The sequence below is a fragment of the Cebus imitator genome, unplaced genomic scaffold, assembly GCF_001604975.1.
Source record: "Cebus imitator isolate Cc_AM_T3 unplaced genomic scaffold, Cebus_imitator-1.0 Scaffold66, whole genome shotgun sequence".
NCBI classification, from domain to species: Eukaryota; Metazoa; Chordata; class Mammalia; order Primates; family Cebidae; genus Cebus; species Cebus imitator.
The window spans coordinates 7,041,930-7,065,562 of NW_016107381.1; the positions used below are offsets into that span (position 1 = coordinate 7,041,930).

Sequence of the window (23,633 nt, forward strand, 5' to 3'; positions counted from 1 at the left end):
ACATAGGAGAAGGCACAATTGATGAAGCAAAGTTTGCTGAAGAGTTGGAAAAGATAAATGTGGGAGCATAGATGAAAGAATTAGCATCAGGCATGAGGACAGCACCCTCTCCCTAGGAAGTACAGTGGCAACCCTGAGGTGTCCACCCAGAATATATGTTTAAGGCAAATCAACATAATACAACAATACAGGGCATCCAGTGGTTTTAGCAAGCATGTATTCCAGGTAAGCTCATATAGGTATGGCTTGTGTAAACTATCAAACAAACACATAAACATATATTCATTTTGTTAAGCAAAACACATTATGTTTTGAGGCATTTGCTCAGAGAAATCAGTTGAACTAGACTTTATGTTCACTTAGAAAATTTAAAATAATAGCTTGCAATTTTCTTAATGCTTGCCGTGTGTATTAGTCTGTTGTCATGCTGCTAATAAAAACATACTTGAGATTGACAAAGACAAAGAGATAATGGACTCACAATATCAGCTGGCTGGGGAGGCCACACAATCATGGCAGAATGTGAAGGAGGAACAAAGGCATGTCTTATGTGGGGGCAGGAAAAGGAGTGTGTGCAGGGGAACTGCCCTTTATAATGCCACCCGATCTTGTGAGACTTACTTACTGTCATGGGAACAGCATGGGCAAAAACTGCCCCCATGATTCCGTTACCTCCCACTGGATCCCTCCTATGATACATGGGGATTATGGGGGCTATAATTCAAGATGAGATTTGGGTGGGGACACAGCCAAACCATATCACTGTGTACCAGATACTCTGCCAAGTACTCTACAATTATCATCTCATTTGATTTTTATCACAAGACTTATGGGCTAGGTATATTGTCAAGGGTCATGTAGCCAGAAAGTAAACTGTTAATTGTAAGGCCCCTGCTGTTACACATAGTAACATACTGTTTACTCATTTACCATGTAAAAAGTAAGATTCAACGTAACAGAAATATTTACTATAACCAGTTCTGTAATCACTAGACCACAAGGCAGAGGACCAATGTAAATTAAGAAAGACTTGATTATACATGATCAAAACTCAGGAACTAACCTGTAGATGTTGATGGGATGCTCTATAAGCAACTGATATGAATCAATTTAAAAAGCGATTTTTTTTGTGGTAAGTAACAAGCATAATAATGAACTGATACTTATCACAAGAATATCTGCTAACATTCATGAAGAAGAATGTTGAAAAGGGCTATGCAAAAACTCAAAAGCATATAGATGATGTCGTGTACCCAGTACCCTGTACACCCTGAGGCGCTCTCTGCAGGAACTGCTCTCTCTCTTCTTGTCTGTTTCCTCTTGGTCTGCCTCTCTAATGTTTCATGTCTTGTGTGGCCACTTAAAGGCCATGTGTTCTAGAGTTGTATTCCATTGTGCCTGCCACGCTGTTCACAGTAGACTCTGAAATCCATACACCTCTTGCATGGATATAACTGAATAGAGGAGTGATTTCCATTCAGCCTAAAGCTTGGAAACCTATTATGTATAATTTTATTTAGGCATGTGCCATTTCTGGAAAGGAATGCCTACTGTTTTTATTTTCATTTTACAGTTGAGAAAACCGAATCTGGAGTGATTTTTCCCCCCAAGGTCTGACCCAGAATAACTAGTATTGATGGGGCATAAATTCCTGTTTACTAATAACAAAGTCAGAGCCTTCTATGGGATAATATTACCTGGATATTGCATTCTCCCAGGACAGCTTGGTGGCACAATGTAGATTGCTTTGTTGATCTCATTCATTCAGATAGTAATTCCTGAGTTTGACAGGTAAAGATGCTGAGCTGTGAAGAGTGATGGAAGCAATGTGTGTGTATCAGTAAGGGCACAGATGGCTGCTGAAAATTATTAAATCAAGGTGCCAGGGATTATGAAGAATCATACACTGAGTGTGCCTGTTCTGGCTATTCTTAAACATCAGAAACTTATGATGAATATATGAATGTATGACACCCCCTTGATCTTATTTGTTTTACTTGCGTATTACCATAAAATACTCCTGGTGTCTGACTTACCGTAAAATCTCAATAGATTCCAGTGTTATAGAATACGTATAGAAAAATATTATTAATGTAAACTACAATGACACAATAAAACATTACTAATATAATAGAAAATTTCTTTTGGGTTGTAAAAGAGCCCATTAAGGCATTTTGACTATGCTTTCTGTTGCTATGTTTTTACTATTTTTCTACAATTACAAAGAAAAGAAACTACTATTACCACCAGCTTTAGAGGCTAGAAAGAAAAATGTGTGACAGATTTTATTCTCTTTTTTCCCCACATGCAACATGCCAGTTTTATATGACTTCTGTAGATTATTGCATTGTTGTTAAAACTTTTTCTTATAAACCATTGCATAATTCTCACACTACACAAAAATGTTAATTAAAGAGAAATGAAAGCACTAATATTACCCAGTCCATAAACTTCTTAGTTGATCTCTTTTTATTCATTTAAGCAAAATCAAGTGTTTTTTGTTTTTTTTTACTTATGATTAGGTATATGGTTAATAAGTCAGTCACACAGTTCTTCCAAGGCCCATAGAGAAACATTCCTTTATGTGGAAGGTGATGCATTAATTATATGTACTTCTTGCTTTCCATCTGAGGCAGCTATGTGGATATTGATTTTAGACCCTTAGGCTTCAATTAAAATATTCAGTATTCAATACGTATTTATTGAAGAAATTTTAAGGTGAGAAAGTCCCTTTTAATGTATTTCTATAAATAGGGGGGTGCAAAATGTATCAGCTCACTTATTAATTGGTAAAACACAAGGTAGTTAACTCTATGAGATTCATTTTTTCCACAAGAACAGCCTAATAATTTGTTCAGAGAGCTGAGTTTTAGTAATCGTTATGACCTTATATTAGGCAAAGATTCTCAGATACGACACTAAAATCACAATCCATTGAGGAAAAATGACTAAATCTGACTTCAGACTTTAAGGAGTAAGATAAATAACAGACAGGAATAAACTATTTGTAAATCATTTATCTGATAAATGATTTGTATCAAGAATATCTGAAGAACTGTCGTAACTTAACAATCAAAAAACCAAAATATTCAATTTAAAAACTGGGGTAGAAAGGAAATGGAGAGTGACTGTTAATAGGTACATGGTTTTTTGGGGGCGATAACATGTTCTGAAAATAGATTATGGCAATAGTTGCACTAGTATGCAAATGAGTTGCATACTTAATGAATGAACTGAATCTTATGTAAATAACATTTCAATAAATTGTTAGAAATGGACAAAATATTTGAATAGACCTTTCACCAAAAAGGTACATGAATGATGAATAAATATGAAAAGATGTTCAACACATTAGTCATTAGAAAATTGCAAATTAAAACTGCAATAAAATAACACTTTATATTCATTTTAACAACCATTGACAAGCATGTGGAAAAAATGAAACTCTGAAACATTACTTTTGAAAATGTAAAATGGTGCAACTATTTAGTAAAATAGTTTAACATTTTTTTTTAAAGTTAAATATGAGGCCGAGCATGGAGGCTCAGGCCTATAATTCTAACACTTTTGGAGGCAGAGCTGGGTGCATCACCTGAGCCCAGGAGTTTGAGACCAACCTGGGCAAAATGGTGAAACCCTGTCTCCACAAAAAATACAAAAATTATCCTGGCACATGTAATCTCAGCTACTTGAGAGGCTGAGGCAGGGGGATTGCTTCAGCCAGGAGGTCAAGACTGCACTGAGCTGTGATTGTGCCACTGCAATGTAGCCTGGGTGACAGAGCAAGATCCTATCAAAAAAAAAAAAATTTAAATATGAACATATTATACAACCCATTGATTCCATCCTAGGTACCTGCTCAAGAGAAATTGAAACGTGTTTACTAATAACTTGTATGTGAATGTTCATAGCAGCATTATTCCTAATAGTCAAAAAGTGAGAATAAAAATTCCCATTAACTGATGAATGGATTTATAAAATAATGTAACTTAAATAGTGATGCATGCTAAAACATGAATGAACCTCAAAACATTAGGATAAGTGAAAATAAAACCAGGCCCCAAAAGAATATGTGTTATGTGATTCCATACATAAAACACCTAGAAAAGGCAAATCTGTACAGACAAAATCCGATTAGTGACTGCCTGGGCCTTGGCTGGAAATAGAGATTGAATGCAAATGGGCATAAGTGATCATTTTTGGGTGAGGGAAATGTTCTAAAACTGGCTAGTGGGAATGATTGTATAGCTCTGGAAAATTATGAAAAATAATTAAATTGTACATTCAAAAAATGTGAAATTTAACAGCATGTAAATGACACTTCATTGAAGATGTTTTTAAAATTGAAAAAGGAAATAAAAATAAACTGGAAGAATTATTTAGAACATTTATCAGAAAAAGTATTCATCCTATAATTCTGTAGATATTGAAAAGGATAAAATGGGATTGTTTAATGAAGAAAACTTCACTGTAATTCAAAAATCTCTCTGTATGCATGTGTGATTAATAGTTTTATGCTAACATGCTATTACTCATACATTTCTATGGTAGTACTGCTAGTTAAATAATGGAAAACCTCTTAAGAATAATTATAAACTAGAGTGGGTTATTTTTAAAGTAATGAATTCAGAAGATCTTGTATCATGGTATTGACCACTTAGCATCCTTGCCATATAAACATTGAATGGTCGATTAAGCATCCTCCTGAGCTTCTTTTCAGGGTTAGGAGTTAAGTAATTTCTATTATTTTTTAAAAAGTATCTATATACACCAACTGTGTACCCCACAAAATAAAAAATAAAAAAGTTTAAAAATACCTGTTTATCAAAATGAAATTGCTCCATTTTCTTTTATCATTTATTGTTCATGGTAAGAAGGATGAAAAATTTGAAAGATATTGTGTTCATAATTAAGTATTCTTTTTCCTTGAATTGTATTTTACTTCTGAAATTAATTCCTGTGAGATATCAAGAATAGCTGAGAGTTGACATGTGTAACAAAAATGTAATCTTAGTGATTTTCTGAGACCCAAAGCCTGCTTTGGAAGGCTGTAGAGGTTATTTATTCTCAAGGTCAGGAGAAAGGATCTGATACTGAGAGCCCCATCTTGACACAGATGGAGAACTCATACCTACAGTGCCTGTCCTTGTCTGTCAGAAGACTGTGGAGGAGTCATGTGTATTACTTCATTCACCCACTGCTATGAGAAGACTGGGCGATTTATAAAGGAAAGAGGTTTAATTGACTCACAATTTCACAGGGCTGGGGAGCTCTCAGGAAACTTACAATCATGGTGGAAGGGAAAGCAAACATGTTCTCTGCACATGGCAGCAGGAAGGAGAAGAATGAATGCCTAGTGAAAGGGGAAGTCCCTTATGAAACCACCAGATCTCATGAGAACTAACTCACTATCATGAGAACAGGTTTGAGGAAACTGCCCCCATGATTCAATTATCTCCACCCAGTCCCTCCCATGACATGTGGGGGTTATGGGAACTAGAATTCAAGATGAGATTTGGGTGGGGACACAGGCAGATCATATCAGCATGTAATTTGACATTTCTCATAAACTGTGCCTTCCCTTTGCAACTAACACTCTATCTCTGCTTATCTAATTTTTCAAAAAGTGAAAATAATCCATCTTATCAGGAACCTTTCATTATTCCCCTTGGGAGAAGATTCTCATTGTTTTCTTGTTATAATCGCAATCCAGAAATCCCCTAGAAATGTATGGTCTATTGATATGCTTCTGGAATTGAGTACTTCACATGGTACAGTCTATGCCTCCATCTATCACTGCTTCCCTTAACATCCTTTTCTTAAGCTGATGAACTTGCGTGTCAAATGTATGTGCTTTGGTGGCTTTCTAACATCAACATTACATAGTCCTTAAAAAATTGATAGGTAGATACACCTTAACTTTATAGTGAAAGGTCACATTATCAAAATTGGGTAGTACATCTATTTTATTAAGTTTGTTAGAATTCTATAAGAATAGAAGAGCATTTTCCTGAGCTGAAACTATTTTGTATGCAATTTTCTGGCAATTTCTATTATGTATAGGTATGCTGTATACAATGAGTAAGAATAGCAGATTCAGCTAAATTCTTGCTAGAATAACATAACAGGGCCCATCGGTCACTATGCTTTAATTGCTGAAGGTAACAGCCACCTCAGGCAGGAATAAATTATGCCCAATTGTGAAGGGCAATTATATGCCTTATCAGCTGGTCAGCAACAAGAGACTGGAATATATGGACCATTAATCTGTATGTGAGCAGCTGTTCTAATGTCCCTTTCAGAAAGAGAGTGAGAGACCTCTTGGCCTACCTTGTCAATCATCAGCAAATTAAAAACAACCTAACTGGCACATTCTGTGTTTATGTATTACAGATCTTTTTATTTTAGGGAAGATTAGCTTAGATAATACTTGTGCATTATCTTTAAAACCATTCAAAGTTTTAGAGCCTTTACACTCCATATTTTCTCATATTCCATAACTGAAGCATTTTAGAGAAAATGGGGCTTACACATAGGAGATTCTACAAGTCATCATAGACCTTTATTCTTTATTTTCTTATATTTGCTTGCTTACTTTGGCATTTCAGCCTTGATCCTAAGAACATAAGAAACCAATTAAAAATATAACTAAAAATACATATTTTAGGGATGATGGCAATACATATTTGCTTTTAAATATATATTTTAGGAAAGATGAAAACATATAGGTGGGAAAAAATGATGAAACCAAGGAGGTTAGTTGCTTAAATTTATTAACCAAAGTTCTGTATGCTTTCTAAGTTTTCAAATTATAGTTTAGAAAGTTTACCATAAACTGACATGATTTTACAGTAGCAAAAGCAAGGATAGAAATGATTCATATTGTCTTTGTGACAAAATCAGATGATAGGAGAAACACAATATCTAATATTGCCACTGGAAAGAAATTCATCATGAAGAAACCATTGTGTTATGTAGTGAATAACATCATCAACAGCATTCTTATCTATGAATACTGAGAGCATCCTAACTTTCTTTTATTTTTATTTCTTATAACATCACTCAGTCAGGACATGGTATAGTACCAAAAAGTTGCTAGGTAAAATAATTGGTTCTGGGGAACATTAGAAAGATAGACCATGTTTCTAATGTGCTATAAGGGAAAGGACTAGCAGGAAGAACCTCCGTGATGCATATTGGCTAAATATTATAAAGAAAATGTGAGCTCAGGGAAGGATTGGCTGTTTTCCATGCAGGAAAGACTGTGTATTACATGGATTGGAGCTGAATCTAGGGGCTGAGTGACCTTCATGTTGACCCCTTTGGAAAGAATGAGTTCTTGTAAATGTTTGTGAGGAAGAGCCAATTGGGTATTTGAATATGAAAAATGTGGACTGTGGCAGAAACTGGCAAGATAATCCCCAATCACATTCTTGTTTCTAAACATATGGGAAGAGCAGCATGTTGCAATCTCCTATGCAGGTAGATTATAGCCATGGGATTAGTTCTGGACAGTGGAATATAGCAAGAGGTAATAGGTATATTTTCTAGGTGTTAGCCCTGAAATATTTTGTGTGAGCCTATGCAAGCACTTCCTTTCTCCTGTTTCTGTTGTCGATATCCTTTAAGGTGGGCACAGATGAAAGAAGCCTGGATCACTGAGAAACCACATAGAAGGGGATAACCAACCAATGCAAATCCAATTGCAATGTGAGCTGGAGGGGGTTACCTTGACTAATACTGGTAATTGAAAAAATAGTTGTACTATGTAGAAATAAACGAGAGGCAGAATTTATCAATCCTCATGTAGTTTATCATTTAGTGTAATATTATTGATCACATTTTTTATGTACAGTGTTATTTCAAACTTATTTTAAATTTTCTTCCCTCTATCATCATCACAGTTTTAAGTGGTTTCAATATTTGGAAAGAACACATGTTTTAAGTGACCTATACAAGTTACAGCCTCCATGAAATTATCTGCTTTTTTTTAAAGTACAGATTGATTTGGTAGGTTTTTTGATGGTGTCAATTGTTGTGTTCTATTATTAAATAGTATATATTATATTACATTTGTATTTTCCTACATAACAATGGATTTCATCAACATTTTCAAGCTTATTTGCACAGAAGTTAAGCAATGTATTGCTGCTACATGGTATGTGATGAACACTGACTGGAAAGGCCTGCCTTTGCCGTTTTTGGACGGTGTCTCACTCTGTTGCCCAGGCTGGAGTGCAGTGGTGTGATCTTAGCTTATTGCAACCTCTGCCTCCCGGGTTCAAACGATTCTCCTGCCTCAGCCTCCTAAGTAGCTGGACCACAGGCTGCTGTAGCAGCCATCACGCCCATCTAATTTTTGTGTTTTTAGTAGAGACAGGTTTCCCATGTTGGCAGGGCTGGTCTTGAACTCCTGACCTCAGGTAATCCACCCGCCTCAGCCTCCCAAAGTGCTGTGATTACAGGCATGAGCCACCACATCCAGCTGCCATTTTTTTTTAATCTGTATAAAATTGGTAGGCCACTTGAATCCTGTAGTGACTGAAAATGTCTTTCTTCCTTAGTTTCTTCATTTTTTATAAATAAGGGTAACATTAATAATCTATCACGTTTATTATGAAATTATGCCTATAAAGTGCTTAGAACCCAGTAAAAGTTTACTATATTTTAAGTAGTATTATTATGCTTAACATCTGTGCTGGTTTTTCTCTTTGTGTGATTTGTTGTATACATTTGCTCTTTCTCCATTGAAAAATATGTATCTACATATCTTTATGTGTATATACATTTGTATGTGATTGTATTGGAGTCATTTCCCATTCCCATGGCTATTTGTCTAGCCAGATGGGAGGCACTTCTTTCACAGCCTGTGGCAAATGGTGGTTGTAGGGGGTTGTTGAGAGGGGAAGATGCAGAACGTTTGGTTTGCCTGGCAGTTCCTGTCGTGGGTTCCTTATTGATTCCCACTGATCTTGGAATCCTTGAATTGGGAAGGATATTCTTTTGGTAGAGCAGACTGAAAGAGAAATAGGAGAATCTGACAAAGATGAGCTACACTTAGGATGAATTACACTTAAGTTTTAGAATCTCAATAGCCTAAATTCTTAAGGTGCATGTTAGAGAAAGAGTAATTGGAAAGAAGAGAGTATAAGATACTAAGACTGGCCGAGTGCAGTGGCTCATGCCTGTAGTCCCGGAACTTTGGGAGGCCAGGGTGGGTGTATCACTTGAAGCCAGGAGTTCAAGACCAGCCTGGACAACACAGTGAAACCTTATCCTACTAAAAATCCAAAAATCAGCCAGGCATGGTGGCGTATGCCTGTAATCCCAATTACTCCGGTGGCTGAGGCAGGAGATCATAGGACGTGGGAGGCAGAGGTTGCAGTGAGCCACGACTGCGCCACTGTACTCCAGCCTGGGTGACAGAGCAAGACTCTGTCTAAAAAAAATAAAAACAAAAAAAAAAGATATTAAGTTCTAGGGTGATGGGTTTGGATTATTGATATTTTAAGTATAACACATTTAATGAACCACAGTCTTTGTTGAGGAATTAAAAACAAAAATCCCTCTAATTTGTCTTAGTTGATAAGGATACACAAAACAAAGTATTTTAAGAAGTAAGAGTTTTTATAAAGATTAGCTCAACAAACTCTCTAAATATTATTTTAGCATTAAAATAATATTAAAAAATTGAATACTTCTAGCTCTATTAATTATTATCTGTATAACCTTAAGCAAGTTCTCTAAAATCTCTGAATCTTAGTATCTTCATTAGTGAAAAAGTAAAACTAATAATTTTAATGGAATCTTGAATCACTATATAAAGGTACTGTATAGGTACCTGAAGGACAATAGGTGCTGAATACATATTGTGTTAGTACAGTTTTCCTTTCTTATCTTTATCTTTTGTAGATAAAATAAAAATGAATGTAATGAAGAAAACTTAGCTGTACTATACGTTATAGGATTATGTAAGAAAATAATATAAATAGTGAACTCTTAATGGAATTATTATTCCAAATGAAATAAAGGCCATGGCACGAACACTGGAAGGCAGGACCAAAAAAACAAACAGAAAAACAAAAAATCTGTGGGCCAGGTATGGTGGCTCACACCTGTAATCCAGCACTTTGGGAAGCTGAGACAGGTGGATTGCCTGAGATCAGGAGTTCAAAACCAGCCTGGCTAACATGCTGAAACCCCGTCTCTATTAAAAATACAAAAATTAGCTGGGTGTGGTGGTGGGCACCTGTAATCCCAGCTACCTGGGAGGCTGAGGCAGGAGAATTGCTTAAACCTGGGAGGTGGAGGTTGCAGTGAGCTGAAATCATACCACTGCACCCCAGCCTGGGTGACAAGAGTGAAACTGTCTCAGAAAAAAATATTAGTATATGGTTATAAGCAGGATTTTAGTTTATGTTTTTCAGATTCAGAATGTATGAATAAGGCCATCCATGTCTGAAAGTAATATATATATATATATATATATATATATATATATATATATATATATCTCAGTTGAAGTATGTTGTCCATTAAAAAAAAAAAAAAAAAAAAAAAAAAGCAATTGCAGGCTGACACAGTGGCTCACACCTGTAATACCAGCACTTTGGGAGGCCGAGGTGGGTCAATCGTTTCAGCTCAGGAATTCAAGAACAGCCTGTGCAATATAGTGAGACTCTGTCTCTACAAAAAATACAAAAACTAGCTGAGTGTGGTGACAAATGCTTATAGTCCCAGATCCTTGGAAAGCTAAGGTAGGGAGATCACTTGAGCCTAGGAGGTGGATGTTGCGGTGAGCCAAGATTATGCCATTGCTTCCAGCCTGAGTGACGGAGTGAGAAGACTGTCTCAAAAACTAAAAATTAACGCAGCTGTGCTAATAGAATACACAGAACTTTCAGTGGAAGCATTCTGAATAGAAAAAAAAAATTCTGTCTGTTGGAAATATTTTAGGTGCATAGAATTTTCCAAAATAATAACTCTTTTTAATATATAATTTCAAAAACTGTATTACAGTAAATGTGTATTTAGTTATAGAATTTTAAGTGATATACTAAAATGAAAGGAAAATAAGATAATTTTGTTATCCAATCTCTTATTATGTCTTTAAAAGAGTAGTATGTTCACCGGCATTTATGGTTTTTCTTTCAGTTTGTGTTATTCACCCTTTTTTTCTTCCAATTTATTAAGGTTTAACTGACAAAAAATTGTATATATTTAAGTTTTACAACATGATGTTTTGCTGTATGTATCCATTGCACAATGATTACATCATGCTAGTTAACATATCTGCCACCTCATATACTTATTGTTTTGTGGGGAGAACGTTTAAGATCTACCACATGAGAAGACAGTTTCAAGATGACTGACTAGATGCATCTAGGAAGTGCCATTCCCACTGAGAGAGACCAGGATTTTGGTGAAACCAACATAATTTGAACAGATCTTCGAAGAGAAAATGCCAAATGTGGATGGGGAGAAGATGCAAACCTGAAGCTGAAGAGGGAGGGAGCTGGGGTGCTTGAACACTGGGGCTGGTTCCTAGCCCCTAACAGTGCCTGGGGAAGAGGTGAGTCAAGAGACAAGGGGGCTGCCCACTCTTACTGTGGACCTCTGGGATCCTAGCTGTCAGGGAACCCACACCACCCATGGACATGTGAGCTTGTAGGATCTCCCTAGAGATTAGAGATGAGGTTTCAGCAGGAATGGTGCCAGGGATACTAAAATTGCTAATTCTCTACCCTGTGAAACCAAGGGCAAGAATGTGACAACAAAGACCTTGTATAGAGCCTTAGCCCTCTGAAAACCCCCAGAAATGAAGCCACCAACTGACTCCTCAACTTACACCACAGTTAGATGAACACCAACCCTTCTAGATAAGAAAAAATCAGTGCAAGAACTCTGGAAATTCAGAAAGCAACAGTAGCTTCTTACTTCCAAACTAGCCCAGTTGCTCCCCAGCAGCAGTTCCTAACTGATCTGAAATGACTGAAATTGCAGACATGGAATCCAGCATCTGGATGGTAAAGAAGCTCACTGAAATCCAGGAGAAAGTTGAAACCTAATCCAAGGAAGCTAAGCAATTCAGTGAAATGATTCAAGAGCTGAGAGACAAAAGAGCCATTTTAAGAAAGACCTTTAAGTGAAGACCAGTTGTTTAAATTCACTCATCCAGACAAAAAAGAAAAAAAAAAGAAAAAGAAAGAATTAAGAATAATGAACAAACCTCTGAGAAATATGTGATTATGAAAAGAGACCAAATCATGACTCCCTGGCATCCCTGAGAAAGAAGGAGAGAGAATACACAAATTGGAAAATACATTTGAGGAAATAGTCTATGAAAATTTTTCTACTCTTGGTAGAGAGGTTGACGTACAAATTCAAGAAATACAGAGAACCCCTGCTATGTATTATACAAGATGACCATCCCCAAGGCCTGTGCTAATCAGAGTCACCAAGGTCAACACAAAAGAAAAAATTTTAAAGGCAGCTAGAGAAAAGGATCCGACCATGTATGCAGGGAACCCCATCAGGCCGGCAGTGAATCTCTCAACAGAAATCTTACAAGCCAGAAGAGATTGGGGATCTATTTTTAGCATCCTTAAAGAAAATAAATTCTTGCAATCAGCCTGACCAACATGGTAAAACCCCATCTCCACTCAAAATACAAAAATTAGCCAGGTGTGGCGGCACTCACCTGTAATCCCAGCTACTCAGGAGGCTGAGGCAGGAGAATCACTTGAACCCGGGAGGTGGAGGTTGCAATGAGCCAAGATTGTGCCACTGCACTCCAGCCTGGGCGACAGAGCTAAAACTCCATTTCAAAAAAAGAAAAGAAAGAAAAGGAAAATAAATTCTAATAAAAAATTTTGTATCTTGCCAAACTACATTTCATAAGTAAAAGAGAAATCAAATCCTCTTGAGACAAGCAAATGATGAGGAAATTTGTTTAACTAGGCCAACCTTACAAGAGGTCTTTTATGGGAGAGCTAAACATGGAATTAAAAGAATGACACCTGCTACCATAAATACTTAAGCTCAAAGCCCTTAGTATAAAGCAACTACACAACCAAGTCTACAAAACAGCTTATAACGTGATGACACAGTCAAATTCTTACATATCACTACTAACGCTAAATGTAAATGAGCTAAACACCTCATTTAAAAACACAAGTGACAAGTTACTTAAAAAGACAAGACCCAGCCATCTATTGTCTTCAAGAGAACGATTTGACATGTAGCGACACCATCAGGATCAAAGTAAAGGTTGAAGAAAGATCTGCTATGCAAATGGAAAACAAAACAAAACAAAAAGAGTAAGGGTTACTATTCTTATGTCAGATAAAATGGGCTTTAAATGTTCAAAAACTAAGCAGGAAAAAGTAGGTCATTATATAATGATAAAGGGTTCAATTCAAGAAGAAGGCTTAACTCTCTTAAATATAAACATCCAACATTGAATATTCACATTCATAAAACAAGTTATTTGTGACTTATAAAAAGACTTAGTCACACAATAATTGTGGGAGACTTTAACACCCCATTGACAGTGTTAAACAGATCATTGAGGCAGAAAACTAGCAAAGAAACTCTAGACTTAAATTTAGATTTGACCATTGTGGCATAAGAAACATGTACGGAGCACTTCACTTAATGACCATATACATTCTCATCTGCACACAGAGCGTATTTTAAGATTGACTAATGATTGAGTCATAAAATAAGTCTCAATAAATTTTAAAAAATCAAAATTATATCAAGCACATTCTTGGACCACAGTGTAACAAAAATAGAAATTGATATTGAGAAGTCCTCTCAAAACTACACAAATACATGAAAGTTAAACAAATCACTCCTCTATAACTGCTAGGAAAACATCAAAATTGATGCCTATTTCAAAAAATTCTTTGTGATTTATGAAAATAGGGACACAACTCACCAAAATCTCTGGGATGCAGCTAACTCAGTGTTAAGAAGAAAGTTTATCTTGCTAAACATCTTCATCAAGAAGCGAGGCAGGCCTCACATTAACAATCTATCTTTGTACCTAAAGGAACTAGAAGAAAAAGAATGAACCAATCCCAAAACTAGCAGAAGAAAAGAAATAACTAAAATTAGAGAAGAACGGAATGAAATTGAGACAGAGAAATCCATACCCACTCACTTGCTATGGAAGCAACATACAGTTCTGCCATTTACAAAGATTTAATTTAGAAAAAACTAAATTATTGTTCTTAAAGCTTATTTTGTTCTTTTTAAAAAATCCTTCATTTAATAAGCCTCTTTACCCCTTTAACTCTGTGGACCAAATCAGAGGTGTATTGACCCATCACTGTTTATTGTGTATATTTTATCTAAGAGGCAAGGCAACATGCTCTGCTAATTCTATAGATAAAATGCAGGCAACATGCTCTGTTAATTCTATAGATAAAATGCAAAGTCCCTTAAAACATAAATACAAGAATAATTTAGTGAGTTATATGAATTTATATTTCTAGTATTATATAAATGTTTTAAATATCATAGGAAGAATTTTACTAGGGTAATATGTTGCATATTACATTTCTATACCAAGACACATTAGTTGCCTGGGAATTAAAGTACAGTTATGCAAGAGATACAGCTTTTCTTTCCCTGTGAAATAAACAATTATAGAAAAAATGTTTTCTGAAGGCTTTGTTCATAATATGACAGGGATTTGTTTAGACTGCTTAATAATACTTTTTATTCTGTTTGTGCCTTAAAAATTTAAATTGAATTGCTTTAGTGTTTTATTCCTTTGGATTTTGTTAAACGTGTAAAAATGCAAAGCAGTAAAATCCAATAAAAGACAAGTACGTTGAAAAGACAAATCAGCAAAATTGACAAAAAACAGAAAATTATAACTAATTTAGTAATGCAATTAAATACATTATCAAAAACCTCTCTCACAGAAAACTGCAGTCACATATGATTTCACTGAAGAATTCTATTTAATATATAATGAAGAATTAATACTAATTTATACAATTTTCCAAAAGACAGAAGGAAAAAATATTGCTCAATTTCTTATATGAAACCCTCATAACCTTGGTACCCAAACCAAATAAACATGTAAAACCAAAAATATTAAAGACCAATATTTCTCAAAAACACAGAAACAAAAATCTGTTACAAAAAAGTAGTAAATTGAATCCAGAAGTGTATTAAAAAGACTATCATGACCAAGAGGGTGTACATTTGAAGGCATATGAGATTGTTCTGACATTAAAAATCATTTGAAGTTGAAAAAATCACTTAGGGTTATTGACTATAAAAAACACTCATAATTGAACACGATGCTATTTAAGTACAAGCACATGTATGAAACATATGTTAAGAAAAGAATCAAGAGAATGATAAAATTATAGATAGAGGTTACCTCTTTGGGGAATCAGGGGATAGGAAAATGAAGAGGCACACGGTTGATGCAATGTTGTCAATAGCTTACTCTTTGGAGTGTGTGTTGGTGTCATGAGTGGTTGGTTATTATTATACTTGATAACTTGTGATAACTTGCATATTTGTGGCATATATTTTCATATGTATCAAATATCTCTTAAAATTTAAAGAAATTTGTGTAAAGAATAGAAATTCTACAAATTAAACTCAATTTAAAACTGATAGAAGTAAAATACAAATTTGTCTTCTATTTCAACCTAAGTTCAATACCAAGTTAAAACGTTTTAATGTTATATTTGGCAATAAAAAGAAATGTGTTTTCTTGGTTGGGCTGGATAGCTGTATTGCTCAAACAGCTGGTTTTTATGCTTAGAAAATTATTCCTGGAAGAAATATACATTCTGTGCTCTCAGAAATGTTTTTTACCTGTAAATATTTGGTAAGTTTGATTTTAAGTGAGACTAGCACTGTTGGCTGGCTATTTTAACAGAGCCAGAAATAAAGAAATCCAGGTAAAGGGTGAAGAATTTTGGCAGTAACTCTAATGGGCAACCCTGCAACATGTTTCTTAGTGGGAAGAGGAATCTTGGTAGAAAAAAGATGAATTAGAGCTATGCCCAAATATCAAGTAATGGAGATTTTATATAGATATATGTTATTTCAGATTACAAGAAATATAAGAAATTATTAATGTTAATGAGATATGCTAAAAACTTTTTCATACTGTCTTTGAAATCTAGCATGTATTTTACACTTAAAGCACATATTAATTTGGTCTAGCCACATTTTAACTTCTTAATAGCCGCGTGACTACCATATTGGATGCACAACTATATCTATAGCAACCTCAGTTAAACTTGTTACAAACAACCAATGTGGAAACACTTATGCCAAAGTTAAAGATTGAATGAGATCAATTAGTTTATGATTTTGAGCTATTTATCTGTGTGTCTATCTCAGAGATCTATCAGATTGTGTAAATCATTACTTTTGAAATGAGGTTTGTAGATTAATCTGTTAGCTAATAAAGAGGGAAGGGTCCTACAGGCTGATGTTCCATCTGGATTGACTGGTAGGCAAAACTAGCAGCAACCCAAGGGAAATTGGCAAAGATAAATAAGATAGAAATTCCAAGAGCAACACTGGACACAGCCAAGGCAGCAGGTTGGAGTCATATCAATTTCAGGAAGACAGGAATATTAAACACCAAAAGAATTTAGCAGCTGAAAAAAGAACTTTTGGGCAAAGACTGTAGGTAGAGTTTAACCCAACAGTGATGATGATATCTAGAATGACTCAGTGTTGGCAAGCAAATAGTGCATCTCCTCATTCTGTGTCCCCAAAATGATTTATATATGACATATTTCCCCTCAATTTTTCTGTTTTCATTAATATTTTATTTCCAAAAGAAGATAATTTTAATTAGAGTTAAATAGAAAGTAAAATTAAATGGTCTTTTTAACATGTTGATCACTTACATTGCCTACTGAGATTAGAATGTCGACTCTTATAACTAAATTTCTAATAGGTTTATTTTTCTGTTTAGAATGTTGTGTAGATTATCTCTTGCTTGGCTCTCTTATTATTTGAAATGAGATCATAGAGAATGTTGTTAGCAGAGTTTCTATTCCCATGCACTAATCAACTTACATAAATCATGATAATTGACCCAGGCTTAGTATTGTTCCTCCTTCTAGTTAATTAGAGATATAGTCATATAGTCATGATGAATTGATAAAAGAAGTAGAATGCAGTAATTGGATGATGATTTTGAATATTAGAGACTCAGTACATAATACATAATCATGATTGGCTATTTCAGATAAAAGTCTGTGTTTACTTGAATTTTTCCAGAAACAGGATTTGGGGCACTAAAAGTTAAAATAAGTACTATTACAATCAACTCACATTCTTGTAATTAAAATAACCTGAGTCTCCAGTCTCACAGTATTCAAGGTAGATACATGAGCTAAATAATGGGCTTAGAGTGACTGGTTTCTTTCTTTCTAACTTTTTCTGAAATAAAGTACATGTGTCTTGATAGTGTCATGAAGAGTACAGTTAATTCTTCCTTAATAATTTGAATGAAAGATCAATTTAATAGGGTAAAGAAAGAATCATACCTTTCCTTTTGCCATTTTAACTTCAAACAACTGTAATTGATGAAAATAAAAAAGCTATCATCACTCCCATAGTAAAATCCTTTAAGTGACTTTCTTTAACTGATTTCAAATAAAATAAAAACAAAGAAATGGCTTGAGGATCAGAGTTATAAACTGCTCAGTGAAAGGTTTTTTAAAAGCTCAGCTACTGTCTCTCAGGATTTATTTAAAAAAAAGAATTGGATATATGTAAAGTATTATACTGCACAATATAGAGCTTTATCTCCAGAACTGAATATACTGTCTTTCCTTCACTTCTACAAACCTCTTTTTCTATGGTTACAAAATTGATTTCTGATCATGGTGTTAATTAGTCTGATGAGAAAATAAAACATATTTTATATGTTTCTTCTTTTTAACTAAACTTTTATTTTGATATAATAATAGATTCACATGAAGTTGTAAGAGATAATCCCGCTGGGAGCGGTGGCTCAAGCCTGTAATCCCAGTATTTTGGGAGGCCGAGGCGGGTGGATCACGAGGTCAAGAGATTGAGACCATCCTGGTCAACATGGTAAAACCCTGTCTCTACTAAAAATACAAAACATTAGCTGGGCATGGTGGCGCGTGCCTGTAATCTCAGCTACTCAGGAGGTTGAGGCAGGAGAATTGCCTGAACCCAGGAGGTGGAGGTTGCGGTGAGCTGAGATGGCACCATTGCACTCCAGCCTGGGTAACAAGAGTGAAACTCCGTCTCAGAAAAAAAAAAAAAGAAATAATATCCCATGTAGATGTGTGGCATTAGTTCTGAGGCCTCTGTTCTGTTCCATTGGTCTATATCTCTGTTTTGATACCAGTACCATGCTGTTTTGGTTACTACAGTCTTGTAGCATAGTTTGAAGTCAGGTAGCATGATGCCTCCAGCTTTGTTTTTTTTTGCTTAGAATTGACTTGGCTATGCGGGCTCTCTTTTGGTTCCATATGAAGTTTAAGGTGGTTTTTTCCAGTTCTGTGAAGGTCAATGATAACTTGATGGGGATAGCTTTGAATCTATAAATTACTTAGGCCATTTTCATGATATTAATTCTTCCTAACCATGAGCATGGAATGTTTTTCCATCTGTTTGTGTCCTCTCTTATTTCCTTGAGCAGTGGTTTGTAGTTCTCTGTGAAGAGGTCCTTTACATCCTTTGTCAGTTGTATTCCTAGGTATCTTATTCTCTTTGTGGCAATTGTAAATGACAGTTCACTCATGATTTGGCTCTCTGTCTGTTATTGGTGTATAGGAATGCTTGTGATGTTTGCACATTGATTTTGTATACTGAGACTTTGCTGAAGTTGCTCATCATCTTAAGGAGATTTGGGGCTGAGACCATGGGTTTTCTAAGTATACAAGCTTTGACAAACCTGACGAAAACAAGCAATGGGGAAAGGATTCACTGTTTACTAAATGGTGTTGGGAGAACTGGCTAGCCATGCACAGAAAACTGAAACTGGACCCCTTTCTTACGCCTTATACAAAAATTAACTTCAGATGGATTAAAGATTTAAACGTAAGACCTAACACCATAAAAAACCTAGAAGAAAACCTTGGCAGTACCATTCAGGACATAGGCATAGGCAAGGACTTTGTGACTAAAACACTAAGAGCAATGGCAACAAAAGCCAAAATAGACAGATGGGATCTAATTAAACTTAAAAGCTTCTGCACGACAAAAGAAACAATCATTAGAGTGAACTGACAACCAACAGAATCGGAAAACATTTTTGCAATCTACCCATCTGACAAAGGGCTAATATCCAGAATCTACCAAGAACTAAAACAAACTTATAAGAAAAAAGCAAACAACCCCATCAAAAAGTGGGTGAAGGATATGAACAGATACTTTTCAAAAGAAGACAGTTATGAGGCCAACAAATGTATGAAAAATGCTAATCATCACTGGTCATTAGAGAAATGCAAATCAAAACCACATTAAGATACTATCTCACATCAGTTAGAATGGTGATCATTAAAATATCTGGACACAACAGATGCTGGAGAGGATGTGGAGAAAGAGGAACACTTTTACACTGTTGGTGGGAGTGTAAACTAGTTCAACCATTGTGGAAGACAGTGTGGTGATTCCTCAAGGATCTAGAAATAAAAATACCATTTGACCCAGCAATTCCATTACTGGGTATAAACCCAAAGGATTATAAATCGTTCTATGATAAAGACACATGAACACATATGTTCATTGCAGCACTGTTTACAATAGCAAAGACCTGGAACCAACCCAAATGCCCATCAAGGATAGACTGGATAAAGAAAATGTGGCACATACATCCCATGGAATACTATGCAGCCATAAAAAAAGGGTGAGTTCATGTCCTTTGCAGGGACATGGATGAAGCTGGAAACCATCATTCTCAGCAAACTGACACAAGAACAGAAAACTAAACATGGCATGGTCTTGCTCATAGGAATTAGTATGCTCTTCATTACTGAAGAGTCTCAGTCAGGTAAGAAAGAAAAGACCTAAGCCTCTGGTAAGAGGTTATGATGAAATCTTGATCCTTCCACTGTTTGGAAAGAAAGTTACCGTAAGTATAGGCAACTCAAACGACTCTCCAAGCCTAAGTCAAGATATTCCAAAGACTCTCTGTGGGCTTCACCCGGTGAAAGGTGCAGAAAATAGGTGATATGGGAGAGAAGCCGCAGGAGGATCCCTGCAGGCCGGTGTGGCCAAGGCCAGCTTTCATAAACAAAGGGCCCTGGAGGGATTCAGAGCCAGTCCCACTGGGCTGGAGGATCAACCAGTGAAAGAAGTGTTTCCCTTCACACAGCGACAATCTCAGGTGAACTCAAAGCTGTCTACCTTCAAAGAGGACCTCTGCCGTGAGGCAAGAACGATGATATTTTCTTTACTAACAGTATGACATACACTCATTTGACATATTAACTGAATATAAACTACATGCCAGGAACCCTGTGAAACAATTTTATTTCACATTTGTCTTAAAAACCACAAGGACACTATTTCCTTCACATAAAAAGCTTGTCGTTTACAGATGTCCTTTTCACCTCTACCACCACGTCCAAGACCCTGGTGAACATCCAGACCCAGAGCAGGTCTGTTTCCTATGCAGGGTACTTGGTCCAGCTCTACTTCTTCTTGACTTTTGGGGACATGGACATCTTTCTCCTGGCTACAATAGCCTATGACTGCTATGTGGCCATTTGCCACCCACTCCACTATCTGATGATCATGAGCCTCCACCACTGTGTCCTACTGGTGACTGCCTGCTGGACCCTCGTGAGTCTTGTTGTCATGACTCACACCTTCCTCATATTCCAGCTTTTCTTCTGCTCTGAGAAGATAATTCCTGACTTCTGTGATTTGGGACCGCTGATGAAGGTGTCCTGCTCTGATACCCAGATCAATGAGCTTGTGCTCCTCTTCCTAGGGGTAGCAGTCATTTTAATCCCTTTTTTGCTCATCCTGGTCTCTTACAGCTGCATTGTTTTAGCCATCCCCAGGGATCCCCTCTGCCCAGGGAAGGCACAAGACCTTCTCTACCTGTGGCCCTCATCTCGCTGTTGTTGCTCTGTTTCTCGGGATGGTAATCAGGGCTTATCTGTGCCCTTCATCCTCTTCCTTTAACTCAGTAGAGGAGGATACAGTGGCTACTGTCATGTACACTGTGGTGACTTCCCTGCTGAACCCCTTTATTTACAGCCTGCAGAACAAGGACTTGAAGGTTGCAGTGGTTAGACTTCTCAAAGGCAGAGTCTCCTCACGGGGCCAGTGACTCCAGTGACTTCTGCTGAGAAACTGAAGATGTCTCTGTCCCTTCCAGTGAGGGGCTTGGCAGAAATTTCTGCCTCAAATGTCTCATTTCTGAATCCCACGTATCCTGTAGCACCATTCCCCTCCATGAATGCCCATTGCAAGTTTGGTGTTTACGAAGGAATATCAGGATTTTGCTTTGTGCTTACTGTGTTAAGAGTTCCTTATTTGCTCATTTATTTTACTTAATAATTTTTCATGAGGAGGAGTGACTTTTGCAACACTTAATTCTAAAAGACTGTATAGCCTTTTATGCTAGTTTGTCAGAACTTAATGAGGTCATAGGAATCAAGTCAATATCAGATGGCAAAGACTTTATAACTTTAAGTGAACAAGCATGTTTTTCTACAAAAATAGGAAATTATACAAATATTGTCTCAAAGTTATGAATCAAAGATATTTGCAGCTATTAAAACGAAACTCTCAACAATAGAGGAGTGATTTATGTTCTCTTAGTAAAAATATTTACAGAAAGTCTAAAGTTTAATTAGATCCCATTTGTCTATTTTGGCTTTTGTTGCCATCCTGTTGGTGTTTCAGTCACGACGTCCTTGCCTATGCCTATGTCCTGAATGGTATTGCCTAGGTTTTCTTCTAGGTTTTTTTATGGTGTTAGGTCTTATGTTTAAATCTTTAATCCATCTGGAGTTAATTTTTGTATAACGTGCAAGGAAAGGGTCCAGTTTCAGCTTTCTGCACATGGCTAACCAGTTTTCCCAACATTATTTATTAAACAGGAAATCCTTTCCCCATTGCTTGTTTTTGTCAGGGTTGTCAAAGATCAGATGGTTGTAGATGTATTTATATATGTGTGTGTATGTTTATGTGTGTGTTATATATAATTCTAAAGTAAATTGACCATTCTCTAATAAAGATTATGAATTATTAAGAGGAGAAAAAAAGAAAAAAGTTTTACAAACAATTTGTTAATATGAAGATAAATAAATATATGTTATAGCTTGTGGGGAAAAAAAAGAAATAATACTCCATGTACGCTTTACTCAGTTTTGCCAGTGGTTACCATATTGCAAAACTATAGTGCAGTATCATGATTAGGAAAATGTCACTGATGCAGTCTACCCAATTTTATTTAGAATTTCCCAATTTTACATATATTTGTATGGGTGTTTAGTTTTTATCACACGTGTAGGTCAAAACATAGAACAGCTGCATTACCAAGAGTCCCTCGTGTTACCTTTTTATAAGTACATCCACCTGATTCCACCCTACACTCCCATTTTGAACCCCTGGCAATTCCTAATATCTCATTCATCTCTGTGATTTTGTTATATCAAGAACAGGGTTGAATAGACAGAATCGTATAACATGTAACCTTGAAATTGGCACATTTCCCTTGTGAATTTGTCCACGTGGTTCTGCAAATTAGTAATTCATTCCCTTTTACTGCTGAGTAGTATTTCATGGTATGAATATACCATCATTTTCTTAAAACCATTCACCTGTTGAAAAACATCTGGTTTGTTTCCCGTCTTCTGGTATTGATATTAAAGCTGCTATAAACATTTATCTATGTTTGTGTGTGTGCGTGTGTGTGTGTGTGTGTGTGTGTGTGGCCTTTGTCTCTGTTTTGGAATACAAATGTAAATTTCTAAGGACTTTTGCTGTGCTAACTTTATTTTCTTTAAAATTGTAAAGTAGAAAAGGTATGCAGATACCAGTAGTTTCATTAAAGGTGTTTAATAAAAATGTGCTTTACAATCTCCCAATTAAAAGTAGTTTTTAGATCAAATTTTCCTTGAAAGAAAAAAGAGATGATTTTAGGGAAAACCCTCTGCAGACAGAGAATTTAAAATTTCATTTTAAATGGATTCAAGGAGAACCCATGCCTTGTTTAACATTAAATTTCCAGTGATTTCCACTAGTATAAAATGGGTACGTTCCCTGAGCGGTCTGCACCCAGGTGAAGACAGGGCCATTTCTCTTGGCACCTTCTCCTGATCAGTCTTACCATTTCTCTTTTCTTGGGGGAAAGAGAGTGAGGAATTGACACAGGATGGAGAGTTAAACTAATTGGAATCCCTCCATTTTCCATGTGTGAGTACACATTAAGAGTTAGAAATGATCGTTCCTACCCTTCAATGATATCATAAAACCAAATGTATAATGCAAAATGAGTACCATTTCGGATCCTTTAGAATCAGTTAATGGTGTTTTTTAATACTGAGAAGTTCACGAGGAAGAGTGTGTTCCTATTTGTTCAGCTGAGGAATAAGACCTTGCTGAGGCGAAACTTTAATACCATTTATCAGAGACTT

At 36.0% G+C, this 23,633-nt stretch overlaps 1 protein-coding gene across 1 annotated transcript in view; it reads left to right on the forward strand.

The window, feature by feature from the left end:
* The window catches only part of LOC108305735 (olfactory receptor 1P1-like), a gene marked incomplete at its 3' end in the record, with an annotated part of 137,590 nt that extends 114,241 nt beyond the window's left edge, over positions 1–23,349 (forward strand). Inside the window, 3 exon segments of the mRNA XM_017530480.1 lie at positions 20,565–21,048; positions 21,050–21,302; positions 23,333–23,349. Of these exon segments, the coding sequence (XP_017385969.1) occupies positions 20,565–21,048; positions 21,050–21,302; positions 23,333–23,349 (754 nt within the window).
* Positions 23,350–23,633: the final 284 nt, after the last annotated feature.